Below are 21,040 nucleotides of genomic sequence, written 5' to 3' on the forward strand. Positions count from 1 at the left end.
GTCCCATTCTCTGCTGCTCTGCACAGGACACGGGTGGGTCCTGTAGATGTCAGGTACAAAAGACAGAAAGTATGCTGATCGTTTATGGAGTTTATGGTGTGGTAACTACAATTTGAGGCTGGGAAGGTTACACTGAGGCCTGCCCATTACCTGACTGCTTACTCAGTTACCCTCCCCCCCCACACACACATACACCCAGGTCCCCAAAACAGCTGAAAAACTCCAGAATTGTGGACCTCATCAGGACTCCCAAGGCTGTGAATGACTCACCACCTTGTACTGCTGGGAAAGAGAAGGCTTTTGCTGGGGCCATGTGCCCCCAAAGTCTTAGCACCATTGGGGAGAGGTAGCCTCTGCTTGTCCCCTTGCCCCATCTTCTGACGCTGCTGGAAGTGATTGCTGAGTCTCTCCTTCATGAAGGATGCTGGGACCTTCTTAAAAGGTCATTCCCCTGGGAAATTCCATGAAGGGCTTTGAATCACCTGGTGCTTCTGGGATTGGGGGATGAGGGCTGTTGGGCCATTTGCTTCAAAGTCTTGACTCCATAGGGGGTAGCAATGGGCTCACCTATTCCCCCTCTCCATTTTGATAACCTATAGAGCAGTGAGAGGCACATTACTATACTGAAAACAGTGAACCAGAAGGTAAATCTTCAACGTAGAAGAATTAAGAGCTAGAAGAGGACTGACTGTACAATAAATCAAGGCATGCTGTTCCGATACTGTTAACTAGAGTTCGGCAAACTGTGTGTAGTGGACAAATTATTTAGCTTTTCTCCCGTTTGTGAAATGTCCACACACAAGATAATGACTGATTCATTATTTGAAACTGCTTGGATCTCTCTTTATGAATGTATATTATGCTGTGGATTGCTTGCAAACTGTTTCCTGTACAAATTTGATGTGTGGGGCATGGTTGGTCCCCTCATTTGCTAGTTATTGAGATTTGTTGGATCTATGCTTTTGTAAACATGAGTGACAGACATCACTGGTGCTCTAATTTGCTTGGGGGGTGGGCACCCTTCATCACCTGCTCCTCTTTCATGTTTGGTATGTAATGCTTTGCTTGGATTTCTTCTACCCACATCTATAGAATTATTCCAGGTAACTTCCCATTTTTAGCAAACTTGTAGGTTTCTCTTTTGCTCTTTTCATCCACAGGCGGCTTCCTAGGGTAGGATAGTCCCAAGATTCCTTATTCTGGAGTGAGTTTGTAGCAGTTCTCTTACAAGATACAGTTTGATAACTATAGGTTAATCTGACAGCCAAGAGAACCTCTCCTCTCTGTGTTTGGTTCAGTGGACTATGTGACACTTCCAGATCTACCATTACAGCCGTGATCCTTTCATTCCAGTTCATTTACCTTGTCCCCCTATTTATCCCAGTTACAGCAATGTTTGGTGTTGGTTATTGATCTCTTTACAAATCCAAATATTGTTGTAACCAAGGTAGACAGAGGACTATATTAATCCAAATAAAACAAAACAAAACTCCAATGTCTATGTTTGACAGTGGGAGATATTGAAGAGTAAGGATGTGTCTACACTAAGAAATTAGGTCGAATTTATAGAAGTCGATTTTTTAGAAAGCGATTTTATACAGTCGATCGTGTGTGTCCCCACACTAATGCACTAAGCGCATTAAGTCGGCGGAGTGCGTCCATAGTACCAAGGCTGGCGTCGACTTTCAGAGCGTTGCACTGTGGATAGCTATCCCACAGTTCCCGCAGACTCCGCTGCCCATTGGAATTCTGGGTTGAGCTCCCAATGCCTGATGGGGCAAAAACATTGTCGTGGGTGGTTTTGGGTACATGTCGTCAGTCGCCCCTCCCTCCGTGAAAGCAACGGCAGACAATCGTTTCGCACCTATTTTCCATGCGGGCGCCATACTGCTTTCAGCAGACAGTGCAGTTGGACTGCTAACCATCATCGTCATCCACCGCTTCCGCTGCCACTCTGCTCTCCTGATGCTATGAATCCACCTCGCAGGTCCTCTATATTACCATCATCATCCACCACTCTTCTCTCCTGCTCTCCTGGTGGTCTCGCAGGGCCGCTTCCACTGCAGCTCTGCTCTGCTTCTCTTGTCTCGCCATTTATTTTCAGCCACAGGCAAACAGCCCAGCAGGAACGGCCACCTCTGATGTCCCCTTAATAAAATTCCCCTATTTCAACCAGGTGACCATGAATGAGATCACTCTCCTGAGGATAACACAGAGAGATAAAGAACGGATGTTGCTTGAATGCCAGCAAACACTGGGACCACACACTGCCATGCTTTCTTATGCAGTGATTCCAGACTACGTGCTACTGGCCTGCCGTGGTAAAGTGTCCTACCATGGAGGACGCAATAAGGCTGTCCTCCTCAGAAATCTTTTGCAAAGGCTTTGGGAGTAACTCCAGGACAGCTTCAATGAGATGTCCTTGGAGGATTGCCACCCCCTTCCCAGACACGCTAACAGACTTTTCCAGTAGCTGTACTGGCCACGAATGCATCCCAAGTCTTCAGGGCAAATTAATCATTAAACACGCTTGCTTTTAAACGGTGTATTATATTTACAAAGGTACGCTCACCAGAGGTGCCTTCTCTGCCTTCAAGGTCCGGGAGCTCGGGTTGGGAGGGTATTGGCTCCAGGGTGATAAACAGTTCCTGGCTGTCAGGGCGAACAGTTTCTCCACTTGCCTGGTGTGCGCTATCTTCAACCTTCCCCTCCTCATCATCTTCCTCGTCCCCAAAATCCTCATCCCTGTTGCGTGTGAGTCCATTGACGGAGTCCATGCACAGGGCTGGGGTAGTTGTAGGGGCACCCTTTAGAATTGCCTGCAGTTAATCAGAGAAGCAGCATGTCTGGGGCTCTGACCCCGAGCAGGCGTTCGCCTCTTGGGTTTTTTGATAGGCTTGCCTGAGCTCCTTAAGTTTCACGCAGCAATGCTGCGGATCCCTGTGATAGCCTCTGTCCTTCATGCCCATGGAGATTTTTTCAAATATTTTGGCATTTCGTCTTTTGGAACAGAGTTCTGATAGCACGGATTCGTTTCCCCATACAGCGATCAGATCCAGTACCTCCCGTTCGGTCCATGCTGGAGCTCTTTTGTGATTCTGGCACTCCATGATTATCTCTGCTGATGAGCTCTGCGTGGTCACACCACGGTGGCCAAACAGGAAATTAAATTCAAAAGTTTGCTGGGCTTTTCCTGTGTACCTGGCCAGTGCATCCGAGTTGAGAGCGCTGTCCAGAGTGGTCACAACAGAGCAGTGTGGGATTGCTCCTGGAGGCCAATACCGTCGAATTGCGTCCACACTAACCCAAATTTGACCTGGCGATGTCTATTTCAGCGCTCGTCCCCTCGTTGGGGAGGAGTACAGAAATTGATTTTAAGAGCCCATTAAGTTGACAAAAATGGCTTCGTTGTGTGGACGGGTGTAGGGTTAAATCGACCTAACGCTGCTAAATTCGACCTAAACTCATAATGTAGACCAGGGCTAACATACATCAAAATGTAGCTTCCTTGGCAAGGGTTTAGATGGCATGCTGTGAAATGTCCAAGAACCATCACCAGGCTTGTATTGTTATGTACGAGGAAGAGTGTTTTGTTATATGGAGTAAGTGAGAAACCCACAATGTTTTTCTCCTTTGTTGCAGATTGGCCATGTCGAAGGACAGCCAGAGAGGAAAGGAGTCTTCCCGGTGTCCTTTGTGCACATTTTGTCAGATTAATAAAATTCAAAACTTGAGCATTGCACATCCTTCATGCAAGACAGGCTTTTTAGCAAAAGCTAACGGCTGCTGCCTCTCTGTAATCCTGTGCACAATTGTATATATAGCTGCTGTTACAAAATAAGAATTCATTTACGGTTCACCTCATGAGGTGAATTATATGTATTGTAAATATACTGTGTTATTCTGCCTTTGCCAGTATTATGGTAGCCTTGGAACCTGGCATGCCTTACTGGGTTTGCTGAAGCCATCCTTGGCATCTAGCACTTACATCTCTGTCTATGCTGTTAAAAATGTGTATCAACTGCCAGCTTTCCAAACACAGGTTTCCATCAACCATGTAACTTTGTAGAAATGACTGTTCCTAATAACTCAGTATCCTCAATTATATAATTAGCAGAGTTAAGATTCTGTTTTCAAAGTAAATGGTTTTGGCCCACTTAAAGACCAATCTACAATTAAGTGTACACAGTTTACAGCTAAGAAACCCACTTTGGTATTTATTAAAGAAAGTGTTCAGTTAAACGTAAGTTTGAAAGCAAAAGGAATATTCACTGACTTTACAGAAAATCAGTAGCATTTTATGGTGTGCATACAGCATTTCATGTTTATATTATGTGGACCTATGCCAAACTCTGATTGCAGTTTCCCTGTGATATTACCTCACTTTAAGACAGTTACAAATTACTTCCAGCTGAAAATTTATTTTGATAAAAATTAGTCATACTGTCTTTCCTTATACATATGTGAAATTTGCTGAAGGTTTTTCACTGAATTTTTAGTAACCAAGGACTTTTAGAAAATATTACACTGTTTACATTATGCATGCATTTAAAATAGTGGTTCTCAACCTGTTTATCATTGTGAGCCACATATCTGGCCCACAATGTGTTACCTGGGCCGCAGGTTGTGAACCAGAGTGCCCCCCAGACCCAATGCCCAGCGCCTCCCGCCCAGAAACCCCTCCACAGAGTGGGGCCAGGAGTGGAACCCTGGGCAGGTGGCAGGGACCCCAGACCCTGCTGTGCAGAGCCAGGCAGTGTGCGGCCGTGTGACTGGGCGGACGGGGAACAGCCCAGATCCCGGACCCCATGGGATTGGCCTGTAGTCCTGGACCTTGTGGGTTGGGCAGCAGCCCCGGACCCTGGAGTCTGCAGGGCCGGGTGGCAGCTCCGGATCCAGGACTCTGCGTGGCCGGCTGGCAGCCACTGATCCCGGATTCCATGGGGCTGGCTGCAGCCCCGGACCCCGTGGGGCCGGCCCGCAGCCCTGGACCCCAGACTGTACTGGGCCGAGTAGCAGCCCGGACTCCGCCACACTGGGCGGCCAGGCAGGATGACCCGGGGGGCCTTTAGCACACAGCTGGGCCGCAGCTGTGTGCTAATTAGGCTGCCTGTGGGTTGAGAACCCCTGATTTAGAATCTTACTTGAAACCTGTCTTTGTACAGGAATAGTACTGTAGTCACATAGCTAAGTTGGAACAAAAGAACATTTTAATTTGATAACTATTCAGATTGAAATGTGAGCTTGCAACAGTATTTATTTATAGCTAATTGGCTCTCTTTGAAAATCACTTATTTAAAAAAAATGTCTTCCGCTTTGCTGAAGGTTATAATTAACCAGTGTAAAATTTCCTCAATGTTATTGTCTGGATAAATGTAAACTATTACAGTATAAAAAATTGTTTAGAAAATCAGAGTGAAAGGTTGACCTTTCATGCAGTTTGTCAGGCTATTAATTATAGAAACTAATCACTAGTATCAAGTTGTATATTAACTGTCTTCATTAAACTATCTTTGTATTTCATAGTCTTAACTCCAAGCACCAGCCAAAAAACACATTACCATAAAATTAATTTCTAATAAGTCTTGGAAGGATGTGTTTGACTTGTGGTAGCTTCAGAGTTGTTATCAAATGGCATTAGTGGAAAACACATTCCTTGCAGTTAATTCACTTAGTCTCCTTTTTTTCTAATCAAAACATTTAGTGTACTATTAAAAACATTCATTTACTTCAGATTTTCTATATCATTTTTAATTTTGGAACAGAATGAAATTGTTATTTTCTGTGATCAGATAACTGTATTGATCAGGTTCTGTGATTTTCTTATGTAGGACTGGTATTATATTGCTTAAAATGTTACTTTGGCAACAGTACATATTACTAATATTTTACAGCAGACAGTCTTGGCTACATAGGAAGATTTTTCATTTCATAAAAGCACAACTCAAAAAAGCCTTCTGAAAGTTTTCATTTTTAGTGCAGTTTTACAAGGCTATAGTCAGTGAATATTTAATTCTATTTATATGGTTATGAAAACTTAAATATCAAATAAACCTTGCATGAAAAAATATTCCAAAATATTTATCAACTGTTACTGGACAGTGGCTTTTAAACTATTGCTTTATCAGTGTCATGACAAATATGTATTCAAAAACAAATACACCAGTGAGTGAGCCTGCTCACATCTAATCCACAGTGTTATCAGTTTCAGTATTTCAGTCTTATACTGTTCTTTATGGAAGGCAGTCAGGACCTGAGTTTATTTAGCATTCCTTTTTATCCATTAATATAATGTTTTAAGTTGCATTAAAGAAAGAAAAACTATTCACTTTTGTGGTCAAGTGTATTTTTAAGTGATCTCAAAATAATCTGGTAAAAGCTAACCACATAAAGAAAACCTAGACATGTAAAATGATGTAGAAGCAAATGTCTATTCTTTTGTACACTCTTTGCAGTAGTATACATAGGCATTGTTAAAATGAGATTAGTTCCATCAGGAACAAGAGTTCTGTTTGTTCTGGCTTATTGTGGGTCATAGGAAATTTAAAAATACATTGTATGTTATATTGCTTGAGTTTAAGTACAATATTATATTTAAACTCAGTGAGCCACTATCTGCAATTTTGTACATGAAATAGTATTTGGAAAGTTTAGATCTTTATAGACAAATAGCTAATAATTAGTTGTTTTTTTTCCCCTGGGATGGGGATGTTCTGCAAATGATGTCTTATTTTACTGTTGAACAGCAATTGCTATTTATTTTTTTATTACATAATACATCAACATGTTGTATAGAAATCAGATTTGGTAGTGCCAGTAGTTAAAATTTTGACTTCTCATTTGAATGTTAAGATCAAACATCAGTACACTTGTCTATTCACATGTATGTAAATGTGACAGTTTTTGAGTACTGTATGTGTTAATTTCTACTTTTTTAATATTTAAAATTGCTTTGAAATAAATGTATTCAGTTGATCCCAGACATCTGAACAAGGCCCTTTTGTCAATTGGAATCTCCTGTAGGAGGAAATTCTACATCTCACGTAGGTGGCTTTTGAGAGAGAACTCATTTTAAGCTATTGAGTAGAGAGCTGAATTATCAATATAAGTATACTTTAAGTTGATAATACATGTATATGTGTAACCCATTTGTTAAATATGAATGCACTTAGTAGCAAAAAGTTTTAGGATAAAACTATGTGTTAGTACCAGAATACACTCATTCTTTCATAGGTGGGATTAAGCGTCTCTGGTGGCCCCATCAGCTTCTGCAGAATAAAGTTTTAATATTTAAAAACATGACTAGCCCTTCTGATTGTGAAGAAAACATTCAAAATGTGCCTAACAGAGTGCCATCTTTCTGTGTCTGCAGATAGACTGAAAATTCACAGCTCTTTTAGAGATATTGGGTCACATTGATATGTGGAGCCTAGCAGTCATTTAAATTATTTTTAATGATTTCACAGGGTGTTGCTAGGATTCAAAGGGAAGTAAGTGGTTATGAATCCACAGTAAAGGTGACTTGCAAAGGGGAAACAATCACTTATCTTCCATCTGTACAAAAGAATGGATTTTTTTTCTGCCCCTTTTTTTCCCCCAACCTGAGATATCAAATTGCTATTTTGTTGTTAGGTAAATTGGGCTGAGGCTGTATGGTAATTCCTGTGCTCCAATTATCCTAATAGTGGCCAGTAACTCATTACTTCAGAGAAAGATACAAGAACCTCTGCGGCAAGTAATTATGGGATAACGTGTCCATAGGAAAAAATTCCCTTCTAACTCTCAGTAATGAGAGAGGCTACACCTGGCAGCACGATGGTGTCTCTTCCAAAATTTTCAATGTTTACTATAACTCTGGACATTTTTATTATCCATGTAAATGTACAATATCTTTGCATTGTGCTAGACACTTGGTCTTACCGATAGCCTGTATAAGACATTTCCTTTTAAAGGCCCTGAATTGCTACTTTCCTGACTTGTTACCACAGTGGGGTTGACGTTCTTTCATCCTTTAACTCAAAGGAAAGCAGTGTTTGACTCTTTCACAATGACTTGTTCTCCCTAATAGTTGGGGCTTTTGAGTTCAGTAGGTATTTTAACAAAGTTTTAAACAGTCATAATTCTGTTACCCCTCCCATACCTTGGCCAAAAAAAAAAAAAAACCAGGGTATGCGTATGACATTTCCAGTGCAAGAACAGAGTATTTTTGACAGATGGTGTAGAGGATCTTTGAATCCTCCTTCAGCAAAAAGGTACAGGCACTTTCCTGGTTAGAACTCAAATTTTTAAGTAGGCCTGCCCTCTCCCTGCACAAGAGAGCTAATACTTGTTCATTCAAATTCCTCAGTCTGCTGTTCAGAGATGTATGATCTGCTTACCCTATTCAACACCAGCAAAGAAAATGGAAGCTTTAAATTGAACGATGATTGGCTGATCAGTGATTAGGTTCAGATGCTGAGCAGTAAGCCTGCTGTAACTATAGACTATATCTAATCCTTAACATTTACTGTATTCACTTAAGGCCTATTATACAGATTACCTAGTGAAAGATAAAGGGTTAAAAGTTTGCAATTCAATATTGGAGGTTGCTCAGTAAGACAATAAATCCTTCAAGCCGCCACCTACAAAGTAGTCAGTCATATGCTACATCTCAAATGGCCTAGTTAGAAGAAGAAAGTGTGTTCATGGATTGTAGTTGAGGGAAAGCCCTCAAGCATCTAAAGACACGTGCTCTGCATGTACACAGTAAGCACTAATCCTTCAATTTACAGGAAACATGAATACTGTTAATTAGAGGAGAGATCTAAGCCCTAAATAAAAATGCATTGACTACTTGGACACTAATTTGTGACATGTAAGTCTACTTAAAATACACCAACATTATTATACTGCAAAACATTGGAGAGGCCCTGAGGGTATGTCTACACTACGGAATAAGGTCGAATTTATAGAAGTCGGTTTTTTAGAAATCAGTTTTATATATTCGAGTGTGTGTGTCCCCACAGAAGTGCATTAAGTGCATTAACTCGGCGGAGTGCTTCCACAGTACCGAGGCTAGAGTCGACTTCCGGAGCGTTGCACTGTGGGTAGCTATCCCACAGTTCCCGCAGTCTCTGCTGCCCATTGGAATTCTGGGTTGAGATCCCAATGCCTGATGGGGCTGAAACATTGTCGCGGGTGGTTCTGGGTACATATTGTCCGGCCCCGTTCCCTCCCTCCCTCCGTGAAGGCAAGGGCAGACAATCATTTTGCGCCTTTTTTCCTGAGTTACCTGTGCGGACGCCATACCACCGCAAGCATGGAGCCCGCTCAGGTAACCGTCACCGTATGTCTCCTGGGTGCTGGAAGACGCGGTATGGCATTGCTACACAGTAGCAGCAACCCATTGCCTTCTGGCAGCAGACGGTACAGTACGACTGGTAGCCGTCCTCGTCATGTCCAAGGTGCTCCTGGTCGCCTGTGTGAGGTCGATCAGGAGCGCCTGGGCAGACATGGGCGCAGGGACTAAATTTTTAGTGACTTGACCAGGTCATTCTCTTAAGTCCGGCAGTCAGTCCTATTGAACCGTCTTATGGTGAGCAGGCAGGCAATATGGATTGCTTAGCAGTCCTATTGTACCGTCTTCTGCCGAGCAGCCATGAGATGTGGATGGCATGCAGTCCTTCTGCACCGTCTGCTGCCGGCCAAAGATGTAAAGATAGATGGAGTGGATCAAACAAGAAATAAACCGGATTTGTTTTGTACTCATTTGCCTCTTCCCCTGTCTAGGGGACTCATTCCTCTAGGTCACACTGCAGTCTCTCACAGAGAAGGTGCAGCGAGCTAAATCTAGCCATGTATCAATCAGAGGCCAGGCTAACCTCCTTGTTCCAATAAGAACAGTAACTTAGGTGCACCATTTCTTATTGGAACCCTCCATGAACTCCTGCCTGAACTACTCCTTGATTTAAAGCCACCCCCTTTGTGGATTTTAGCTCCCTGAAGCCAACCCTGTAAGCCGTGTCGTCAGTCGCCCCTCCCTCCGTCAGAGAAATGGCAGACAATCATTCCGCGCCTTTTTTCTGTGCGGACGCCATACCAAGGCAAGCATGGAGTCCGCTCAGCTCACTTTGGCAATTAGGAGCACATTAAACACCACACACATTATCCAGCAGTATATGCAGCACCAGAACCTGGCAAAGCGCTACCGGGCGAGGAGGCGACGTCAGCGCGGTCACGTGAGCGATCAGGACATGGACACAGATTTCTCTGACAGCCTTCTTTTTTTTGGGCAATCCTCTGTGGTGGAGTGGCTGGTTGGCCGGAGGCCCCCCCACCGCGTTCTTGGGCGTCTGGGTGTGGAGGCTATGGAACTTGGGGAGGAGGGCGGTTGGTTACACAGGGGCTGTAGTGGCAGTCTGTTCTCCAGCTGCCTTTGCTGCAGCTCAACCATACACTGGAGCATACTGCTTTGGTCCTCCAGCAGCCTCAGCATTGAATCCTGCCTCCTCTCATCACGCTGCCGCCACATTCGAGCTTCAGCCCTCTCTTCAGCCCGCCACCTCTCCTCCCGGTCATTTTGTGCTTTCCTGCAGTCTGACATTATTTGCCTCCACGCATTCGTCTGTGCTCTGTCAGTGTGGGAGGACAGCATCAGCTCGGAGAACATTTCATCTCGAGTGCGTTTTTTTTTCTTTCTAATCTACACTAGTCTCTGGGAAGGAGAAGATCCTGTGATCATTGAAACACATGCAGCTGGTGGAGAAAAAAAAAAAGGGACAGCGGTATTTAAAAAGACACATTTTATAAAACACTGACTACACTCTTTCAGGGTAAACCTTGCTGTTAACATTACATACATAGCACATGTGCTTTCGTTACAAGGTCGCATTTTGCCTCCCCCCACCGCGTGGCTACCCCCTCAACCCTCCCCCCTCCCTGTGGCTAACAGCGGGAACATTTCTGTTCAGCCGCAGGCAAACAGCCCAGCAGGAATGGGCTCCTCTGAGTGTCCCCTGAAGAAAAGCACCCTATTTCAACCAGGTGACCATGGATTATATCTCACTCTCCTGAGGATAACACAGAGAGATAAAGAACGGATGTTGCTTGAACGCCAGCAAACATACACTGCAATGCTTTGTTGTACAATGATTCCCGAGTACGTGTTACTGGCCTGGAGTGGTAAAGTGTCCTACCATGAAGGACGCAATAAGTCTGCCCTCCCCAGAAACCTTTTGCAAAGGCTTTGGGAGTATATCCAGGAGAGCCGCGAATGCCAGGGCAAAGTAATCCTTTCACATGCTTGCTTTTATACCATGTATAGTATTTTAAAAGGTACACTCACCGGAGGTCCCTTCTCCGCCTGCTGGGTCCAGGAGGCAGCCTTGGGTGGGTCCGGGGGGTACTGGCTCCAGGTCCAGGGTGAGAAACAGTTCCTGGCTGTCGGGAAAAACCGGTTTCTCCGCTTGCTTGCTGTGAGCTATCTACAACCTCATCATCATCACCTTCTTCGTCCCCAAAACCTGCTTCCGTATTGCCTCCATCTCCATTGAAGGAGTCAAACAACACGGCTGGGGTAGTGGTGGCTGAACCCCCTAAAATGGCATGCAGCTCATCAGAGAAGCGGCATGTTTGGGGCTCTGACCCGGAGCGGCTGTTCGCCTCTCTGGTTTTCTGGTAGGCTTCCCTCAGCTCCTTCAGTTTCACACGGCACTGCTTCGGGTCCCTGTTATGGCCTCTGTCCTTCATGCCCTGGGAGATTTTGACAAAGGTTTTGGCATTTCGAAAACTGGAACGGAGTTCTGATAGCACGGATTCCTCTCCCCATACAGCGATCAGATCCCGTACCTCCCGTTCGGTCCATGCTGGAGCTCTTTTGCGATTCTGAGACTCCATCATGGTCACCTCTGCTGATGAGCTCTGCCTGGTCACCTGCAGCGTGCCACGCTGGCCAAACAGGAAATGAGATTCAAAAGTTCGCAGTTCTTTTCCTGTCTACCTGGCCAGTGCATCTGAGTTGAGAGTGCTGTCCAGAGCGGTCAAAATGGAGCACTCTGGGATAGCTCCCGGAGGCCAATACCGTCGAATTGTGTCCACAGTATCCCAAATTCGACCCGGCAAGGCCGATTTAAGCGCTAATCCACTTGTCAGGGGTGGAGTAAGGAAATCGATTTTAAGAGCCCTTTAAGTCGAAATAAATGGCTTCATCGTGTGGACAGGTACGGGTTTACATCGATTTAACGCTGCTAAATTCGACCTAAAGTCCTAGTGTAGACCAGGGCTGAGACTGCTTGGCACTTGTTAGAATTAGATGCAGCAGGTTCATGATACTGTTGAAGTTTGCTAATATTGCACAACTATAGGCCTAAAGCTTAAGATTTGGCTAGTTCAAGATTTTGTTTCTAGAGTATGTGTGATAAGCACAGAGTTAATGGGAACTTACACCAGTAGACTTTGCTGGTGACTTTAAGTTGAGATATTGAAGCTAAACATTAACTGCTTGTTTCTTTGTGAAAGGAATGGTTTTATGGAAGCTGACTTTGTAAACAGCTGTTAGTGTAATTTTACTTCCTTACACCTGTCACAAACAAGAGATTAGGTTAGTACTAATGCACTACGGGTTTAATGTACAGGATTACAGGACAAATGGCTGCTAGTCTAGGAACTACAAATTGACCAGAACCACCCCTCTACTTTTTACTCCTGTTTCACTTAGACTTACCAGTAAAATTTGACTGCAAGCATTTTCAACTTGTCTGCATTTGTAGATAGTTTAGAAGATTCCATGTCTTATCAAGATCAGCACCTACAAAACCTTAACTGTTCTCCTGCTCCATCAGAAAAGCCCTCTTGCAAGGCTAAGCAACAATCCCACTTATAGCTTCCTAGCCTAGAGTGGAGGATTAGTCTAGCCACATGTGCCTTTCTGCTCCCTCCCACTCAGTGATCTTTATGAAGTAGGCTTATGACATGCTTGTACCAAAGATGCATAAATTGGAGATTTTAGGTTAACACCTGTGAAAGATTAGTTTTACCTGTGATCTAGTACAGTTAAAGATGCTAGACTGGTGCAAAATACCTTGTGTCAAGTTTATTCAAAGAACACTTAAGCCAGTAGTCCCCAAACTTTTGAGGGTCCCATCTCCCTCCCGGGGCCAGGAACCAGCCATGGGTGGATGCAGACAGGGGTAAGGGGGCCAGATCTGGGGCCAGGAGCAGGGCTGCAGTGGGGGCTAGCAGTCAGGCCAAGCCCCACCCCCAGCCAGGAAAGGAGCTGTGCGAAGTCTTGGAGTTGGGGAGGGGCTCTGTGGTGCTCCCTCCCTGCCCCTTTGTGGGCTAGCCTGGACCCTGGCATACCACACATGCCCCAGATCGTCCTCCATGTCCCCCCTAGGGGGGCATGCTTTACACATTGGGGACCTTGGACCTAGGCCATCTTACACCCATTAGTGAGAACCACAGGCTGGAATTTAGGCAAAGAATATCAGTAATTAGAAGGGATACTGAATAAAGGGTTAGGCTGGTTCAGTTTCTCTGGCACTTGATACTACAGGGAGTGGGGGGGGAAGAATTTGGCTTCTTCAAGGCTAAAACTAAGGAAGACTTTTGAAAGAGAACCCTAAAGGATACTGTAGGGGGGAAAAGTCAATTAGGACTCTTAAAATTGCCCTAGGTTTTTCAGTGACAAAGTTATGTTTAAACTAGGGCTGTTGATTAATTGCTGTTAATTTGAAAAAAAATAACTGATTAAAAGAATTGCACTGTTAAACAATAGACTACCCATTGAAATTTATTAAATATTGATTTCTATTACAACACAGTATACAAAGTGTACAGTGCTCACTATATTTTTTGGATCACAAATTTGTACTGTAAAAATGATAAAAAATAGTCTTTCAATTCACCTCACACAAGTACTCTCTTGCAATCTCTTTATCCTGAAAATGTAACTTACACATGTAGATTTTTTGTTGTTCCATAACTGCACTCAAAAACAATGTAAAACTTTAGACCCCACAAGTCCACTCAGTCCTACTTCTTGTTCAGCCAATTGCTAAGACAAACAAGTTTGGTTACAATTTGCAGGAAATACTGCTGACTGCTTCTTATTTACAATGTCACTTGAAAGCTAGAACAGGCATTCGCCTGGCATCATTGTAGCTGGCACATAAATACCTTGCAAAGCCAGATATGCTAAACATTCATATGCCCCTTCATGTGTCAGCCACCATTCCAGAGGACATGCTTTCACACTGATGCTTGTTTAAAAAAAAAAAATTAAATTGTGACAACTCCTTGGGGGAGAATTGTATGTCTCCTGTTCTGTTTTACCCACATTCTGCCATATATTTCATGTTAGTCATCTCACATGATGACCTAGCACATGTTCGTTTTAAGAACACTTTCACTGCAGATTTGACAAAATGCAAAGAAGGTACCAATGTGAGATTTCTAGAGATAGCAACAGCGCTCAACCCAACGTTTAAGAATCTGAAGTGCCTTCCAAAAATCTGAGGAGTCGAGAATGCTTTCAGATGTCAAAGGAGCAACACTGACTGAGATGATGAAAATGAACATGTCAGTCTGCTCTGCTTTCGATTGTTATCTAGCAGAACCCATCATCAGCATGGACACATCGTTTGGAATGGTGGTTGAAGCATGAAGGGACATATGAATCTCTATCACATCTGGCACATAAATATCTTGCAATGCCAGCTACAACAATGTGGGGAGTATTATCTCCTGCAAATTGTAACCATACTTGTTAGAGCTATTAGCTGAATGAAATTATATATGACAGACTGAGTGGACTTGTAGGTTCTAAAGTTTCACGTGGTTTTATTTTTGAATGCAGTTATTTTTTGTACACCATTCTACATTTGTAAGTTCAACTTTCATGATAAAGAGATTGCACTACAGTACTTGTATTAGGTAAATTGAAAAATACCTTGTTTTTCACAGTGCAAGTATTTGTAATTAAATATGAAGTGAGCACTGTACACTTTATATTGACTTCAATTACAACACAGAATTGATTTGAAAATTTAGAAAACATCCAAAATATTTAAATAAATGGTATTCTATTATTGTTTAGAAGGGAGATTAATCATGATTAATTTTTTTTTTTAAAACAGCGTGACAGCCCTAATTTAAATCTACTCCTACCTCCCTTTTCATCTAGTGAAAGCTGTACGTGGCCATTCATAGAAGTGCTAACCTCTGGAGACTCACATCCTAGTTCTTGCTATTACTTCCCCCACAAGTAGAAGTGAGCTTGCTTCCTGAGTTTAGAGCCCTTTACATAGAAGCTCCTTGAAGTTCACACTGGCTTGCTGGAGTGTGCTAAAGAAGTTGAGGCTCCTGAAGCTGTGGCCACCTGTCAAGCCTACTTACATAGATGCAAGTGGTAGTTTGAAGCGGTCCTTAAGACCTGTTCAAATTGCCTTTGTCTCCACAGCTGGAGGGTGGAGACATTTTTCTAGGAGCTTAAAATAAAGGAGGAGGTACCAAGCTGTGTTTCTCTTAAATGATTTCTTTATTAAACTAGATGCAGGCCTCTGAGATGAAGAGGCTTTTAATGTTCAGATAATGTTACTGGCTCTGAACCAGCCATAAAACAGAATCATCCCAATTCCGGGTTAAGCAAAACAAAAGTCCATCTCAAATTAACCTTATTACATGAAAGGTACCTTTCAATTAAATTGGCTTTAAACAAAAAAAAGACCCATTTCACTTGATAAGCAGACCTTTCTGCACCTGTTTTCTAGTGACACCTGCAGGCTTCTTTTCCACAGATTTGATGACTCCAACCGCAACAGTCTGCTTCAAGTCCCGAGCTGCAAAGCGACCTGAAATGAAGTTAAATATTCTAGCTGCCTTTCAAAGGAGAAGGTGCTACTGCTTATATTCATGCAGTCACCTTGTACTTCCTCCAGCCCCATCTGTCATCTTAGAATTAGACTTAAGCTCTTTGGGGCACGGACCATCTTTGTTCTGTGTTTGTACAGCATTAACTCAATGGGGCCTGGTCCATGACTGGACTCAAGTGTTACAATTCAAGCTGTTCAGACTGCTAAGCTACCTTTAGTGCAGTAACAGTCTGTTTATTTAAGTTGCTTAGCTGAAGTCTGCAGTTTACAGTCAGCTGCTTCTTCCCTGCCCAATCCATCAAACTACACAAGATGATAAACAGACAATGGAAATGGAAGCTCCTAGGGTTTAGCTAAGGTGACTCATCACATCTCATGTATGTGATTAGTAGCAAATAGGTAGAGCTGACTTGACTTCAAAACACTTGCCTAAAGGGGGATAGTCAAAAAACCTCTCCACACACAGAGGCTTCTTAGGTACAAGCCTGACAGTAGCGGAGTCTCCAGACTTCAGCACGGAGGGATTGTCCTCCAGCTTCTCCCCAGATCGACGGTCAATCTTCTCAAAGAGCTCAGCAAACTGGCAGGTGATATGAGCAGTGTGACAGTCTACCACTGGTGAGTAGCCAGCCTTGATAAAGCCAGGGTGATTCAGGATGATCACCTAGGACAAAAGGAGGGATTTGTTCCAGGAACTAAGGATCTGTGCTTTAGGAGTTCCCCAACCCTCTCGTCATTTTAAATGCCTAGACCAGTGGTTCCCAAACTTTAACAACCTGTGAACCCCTTTCACTAAAAAGTCAAGTCTTGCAAACCCGCTCCTAAAACTGAATATTTCCAGGGATTTTCTCCTTTACCTGAGTATAAATTATAAAAGCAGTGATCTTGGAAATATAAAATTTGTTTTATGACATGCTTATTACACATCATTTATCATTACAGTATTTATTACATGATGAAAATGGCAATGCTCCTCCAAGATCTCACTTTCGTAGCTTGTATCACTTTGAATAAGCCTGTTATAAGAGAAGGCTCCTATGTTTCATTAAGGAGTATCAGATATGAAACAGCATGACGATATTTAAGAAGCCAACTCAAAAGAGTTCCTCCTACCCAAGCATTCAGGTCTTGAGCAGTCCAGGCAAACAACGCACATAAAGCTTAAACTTACAATAATTTAAAAATACTAGCTGCCTATTTAATTTTAAAACCAGCAAAAAATATCCACCACCCTTTCCATTTCTTATAAGGAGTCTTGAAGTTTAAGTCTCCTCAGTGTGATAGATATGCTTGCTTTGATCTGCTTAGCTCTTGGAAGTCCAGGGGCTCAGTGCTGCTGGCCCGTGCTGTCCCCGGGGTCTGTAGGGACAACTCTGTCCGCCATTAGGGATGTTTTTCCTGAGAACCCCCGTAACATTTCACAAACCCCCAGGGGTTCCCGAACCCCAGTTTGGGAACCACTGGCATAGACATTTATGGAGAGCAGCGCCTCCAAATTTGGGCAGCAGATACTGCTAGAAGCTGCCTAAGCGAACAGACACCAGCATTGGTGAGGAGTGTCTGTAGCAATTACTGTATTCTGCAGAGTCCAGTCTGACCCCCACACCTATTCCAAACCTCCCAGTGGTGCTACCAGAGGTCACACCCCTCAGGAATTGTGGCCTCCCTGCTGCACAGACATGAAGGGCCAACACCCTATGAACCATGTAAGCCCCATAGAAGCAAGTCTCTGCACCTGAGCAGTGAAGTGGGCTGCTGCTGCTGGGGGGTCACTCCTGGAGTTGCCAGCTACATGGCCCCGTCTCAGGTTCTTGACTGCAATGTTCTTTATGTTGAAGCCCACATTGTAACCAGGAAAAGCCACCTGCAGCAGCTCATGGTGCATTTCAATGGTTCTGACCTCTGCTGAGAGGTCTGCAGGGGCAAAGGAGATGTTCATGCCAGGCTTGAGGATGCCTGTCTCTATCTTCCCCACTGGTACAGTGCCAATTCCTGGGAGGAGACAGGGGAAGAGTAAGTCAGAGCTGACTGCAGAAAGCCCATAACCAGCACAGCAAGCAGACCAGTTAATTTGAGGTAGGGTGGGGTGTCCTGGCCAGGATGGTGGAGGAGGGAGAGTCTCCTCAGAAGTGTTTCCTTCATGAAGTTGAGCCTTCACTAACCAAGGCCAGAAATAGCAAAGAGACCAGTACCCAGGCTGCTTAACACTGTAACTGCTATATACACTTCCTGAGTCTCAGGCATTACAAGGAGCAAGTTACTGAGAGACTCATCTACACAGAAAGTCATTAAGTTGGGGGCGATTTGGGCCCTTCCCACAGAGGAACAGTCAATCACCTCAGAAACCCCATGCAGAACCCAGCTGTAGATCAGCAAGTCCCAGGGTCCCATTCCTGCCTGGACTGACCTCCGATCTTGTAGACATCCTGCAGAGGCACCCTCAGGGGTTTGTTACTGGGCCTCACGGGAGGCAGGAGAGAATCCAGCGCTTCCAGGAGCGTCTGTCCCTTCCCGAAGCCTTCCTTCCGTTTGACCTTCCAGCCTTTGAACCACGGCATCTGCAGGGGGTAGAGGGAAGCCAAGGAGATGTTGGCAGCCTTTGGATACAGGAAACGCAGCCTGGGGCTGGGACCCAAGGTCTGGCATTAGCCCCCGCGGGAGGGCCATTCCCCTTGGACTCACCCTGAAGGGTGCCTATAGGCCTGTCCCTCCCAGCCATAGCTGCAGCATTCAGCGCTTCACCTTGCCATCCCCAGCTCCAGCTGCATGGCACCTTGGGCTCTGCCTCCTGGGCCAATCGCCTCCCCACCCACTGGGCATGGCCCAGGGCCCAGAGCCCTGCTGGAGCGGGGCGGCCCCTCCACGGAACTGAGCGCCACGTGGGTCCCTCCCACCAGCCGCTGCCCTCAGCTCCCGCTCCCCATCCCCGGGTCTCCCCCACCTTGGGGCTGGGCAGGGTGACGTTCTCGCCGGCCCAGCCGGACACGGGCACGCAGGGCACCGCGGCCGGGCTGTAGCCGATCCTGCGCAGGTAGAGGCTGACGCCCCGCACCACCTCCTCGAAGCGCCGCTGGCTGTAGGGCGGCTCGGTCAGGTCCATCTTGTTGACGCAGAGCAGCAGCTGCTTGACGCCCAGGGTGTAGGCCAGCAGGGCGTGCTCGCGGGTCTGCCCCTGCCGGGACACGCCGGCCTCGAACTCCCCGGGCGCGGCCGAGACCATCAGCACCGCGGCGTCCGCCTGGGGCAGAGACGGGCCGGGTGAGGGTGGGGGGCCGCTCCGTGCGCCCGGCGGGGCTGCAGCCCCCCCCAGCCCCGTGTAACACTGGCCTCAGCTCAGTCCGGGGCAGGATCGGGGCCGCTCCCTGCGCCCACGGGGCTGCACACACTCCCCCCCCCACACACACACACCCTGCAACGCCGGCCCGGGGCAGGATCGGGGCCGAAAACCCCAGAAACACCGGCTAGGGGCCTCAACCCCGCCCCCCCCCCGCAACGCCGGCCCGGGGCAGGATCGGGGCCGCTCCCCGCGCCCTCGGGGCCGCAACGCCGGCCCGGGGCAGGATCGGGGCCGCTCCCCGCGCCCTCGGGGCCGCAACGCCGGCCCGGGGCAGGATCGGGGCCGCTCCCCGCGCCCTCGGGGCCGCAACGCCGGCCCGGGGCAGGATCGGGGCCCCGCTACCTGGGAGGTGCCGGTCAGCATGTTCTTGATGAAGTCGCGGTGGCCCGGCGCGTCGATGATGGTGACGGAGAAGCGGCGCGTGTGGAGCTTCCACAGCGAGAGGTCGATGGTGATGCCCCGCTCCCGCTCCGCCCTCAGCCTGTCCAGCACCCAGGCGAACTTGAAGGAGCCTTTCCCCACCTGCGGGGCGGAGCGGCGGTCAGGGCGCCCGGGGCCGGGGCCGCCCGGGCCGGCAGCCGCGCCGCTCGGGGCCCGGGGAAGGGCGACCCCGCCGGGGGGACGGACGGGGGCGAGCGTACCTGGCTAGCCGCGGCCTCCAGCTTCTCCAGCAGCCGGGGCTCCAGCCCCCCGCACTGGTAGATGAGGTGGCCGGTGGTGGTGGATTTACCCGAGTCCACATGGCCGATGATCACGATGTTCATGTGGATCTTGCGAACCGGCTCCGGCTCCGGCTCCCCCATCCTGCCGGGGTGGCTGGAGGCGCTTCCGCCGCGGGCTCCGCCTTTATCGGGCCCGCTGATGGGCGCAGGCCCGCACCTGCCGGGCCAGGCCGCTCCCCTCAGGGACTCCGCCGCATTTCAGACCCCTCTGAAGCCCTGTGTTGTGCTGGGCCTCTGCCCGGAGAGCAGCTTCCCCCCAGGGCGCAAGTCTCAAGTCCCCGTGTTGGGCCAGCGCTCCAGAGTCACCATGTACATAGAAAGTTACTTAAAAGAGAAAACCAGCCCCAACCCTGCCAAGATGTCCCCAGGTCATCGCTGCCCCTGCCTTTGTTCCCAAAGAGAATAACTGGGTCTTCTTCTCACAGGCAACTTCACTGGGGACTTTTCCAGGTTCTCTCTCTCCCTATGAGGAGCGATTAATAAAACTAGGACTTTTCAGCTTGGAAAAGAGGCGACTAAGGGGGATATGATAGAGGTCTATAAAATCATGAGTGGTATAGAGAAAGTAAATAAGGAAGTGTTATTTACTCCTTCTCATAATACAAGAACAAGGGGCTGCCAAATGAAATTAATAGGTAGCAGGTTTAAAACAAACACAATAAGGTATTTTTTCACTCAATGCACTGTCAACCTCTGGAACTCCTTGCCAGAGGTGTTGTGAAGGCCAGTACTGTAATGGGGTTCAAAAGGGAGCTAGATAGATTCATGGAAGATAGGTTCATCAATGGCTATTAGCCAGGATGGGCAGGGATGGTGTCCCTGGCCTCTGTTTGCCAGAAGCTGGGATTGGGTGACAGGGCATGGATCACTTGATAACCTGTCTGTTCATTCACTTTGAGGCATCTGCCATTGGCCACTGTCAGATGACAGGATACTGGGCTTGATGGACCTTTGGTCTGACCTAGTATGACCGTTCTTATTAGATGTCATCATTATAATTAACTAAAAGAAATTGAGTCTTCCAAAGCCCACCAGTCGTCTGTATAGGCAGCCAGTAATTGATTTTCAGTCAGAAGAGGCTAGAATTTCATGGAAAGTCAGACTGCTCCTTGGGTATTTGCTAGAGTACTTTC

General features: G+C 46.3%; 2 protein-coding genes across 8 annotated transcripts in view; one reads left to right on the top strand and one right to left on the bottom strand.

Moving 5' to 3' along the window:
* ASAP1 (ArfGAP with SH3 domain, ankyrin repeat and PH domain 1) overlaps positions 1–6,982 on the top strand; it is a 372,441-nt gene extending 365,459 nt beyond the window's left edge. For all 7 annotated transcript variants that reach the window (XM_043539090.1, XM_037892008.2, XM_043539091.1 and 4 more), the window contains one exon: positions 3,643–6,982. In XM_043539090.1, coding sequence (XP_043395025.1) covers positions 3,643–3,717 — 75 coding nt within the window. In that variant the 3' untranslated portion in view covers positions 3,718–6,982. The remainder of the gene's footprint in view (positions 1–3,642) is intronic.
* An 8,516-nt stretch (positions 6,983–15,498) lies between these two features.
* On the bottom strand, positions 15,499–20,423 carry LOC102943028 (elongation factor 1-alpha). Its single transcript, XM_037893300.2, has 7 exons — positions 19,827–20,423; positions 19,528–19,707; positions 18,790–19,086; positions 18,256–18,406; positions 17,584–17,840; positions 16,278–16,512; positions 15,499–15,827 (listed from the first exon to the last, which is right to left on the bottom strand). Exons 1-7 carry the CDS (start codon positions 19,986–19,988, stop codon positions 15,709–15,711), a joined length of 1,401 nt encoding a protein of 466 aa, XP_037749228.1. The 5' UTR covers positions 19,989–20,423; the 3' UTR covers positions 15,499–15,708.
* Between the last annotated feature and the right edge of the window lie 617 nt (positions 20,424–21,040).

Source organism: Chelonia mydas, chromosome 2 (genome assembly GCF_015237465.2).
Source record: "Chelonia mydas isolate rCheMyd1 chromosome 2, rCheMyd1.pri.v2, whole genome shotgun sequence".
In the NCBI taxonomy this organism is placed as follows: domain Eukaryota; kingdom Metazoa; phylum Chordata; order Testudines; family Cheloniidae; genus Chelonia; species Chelonia mydas.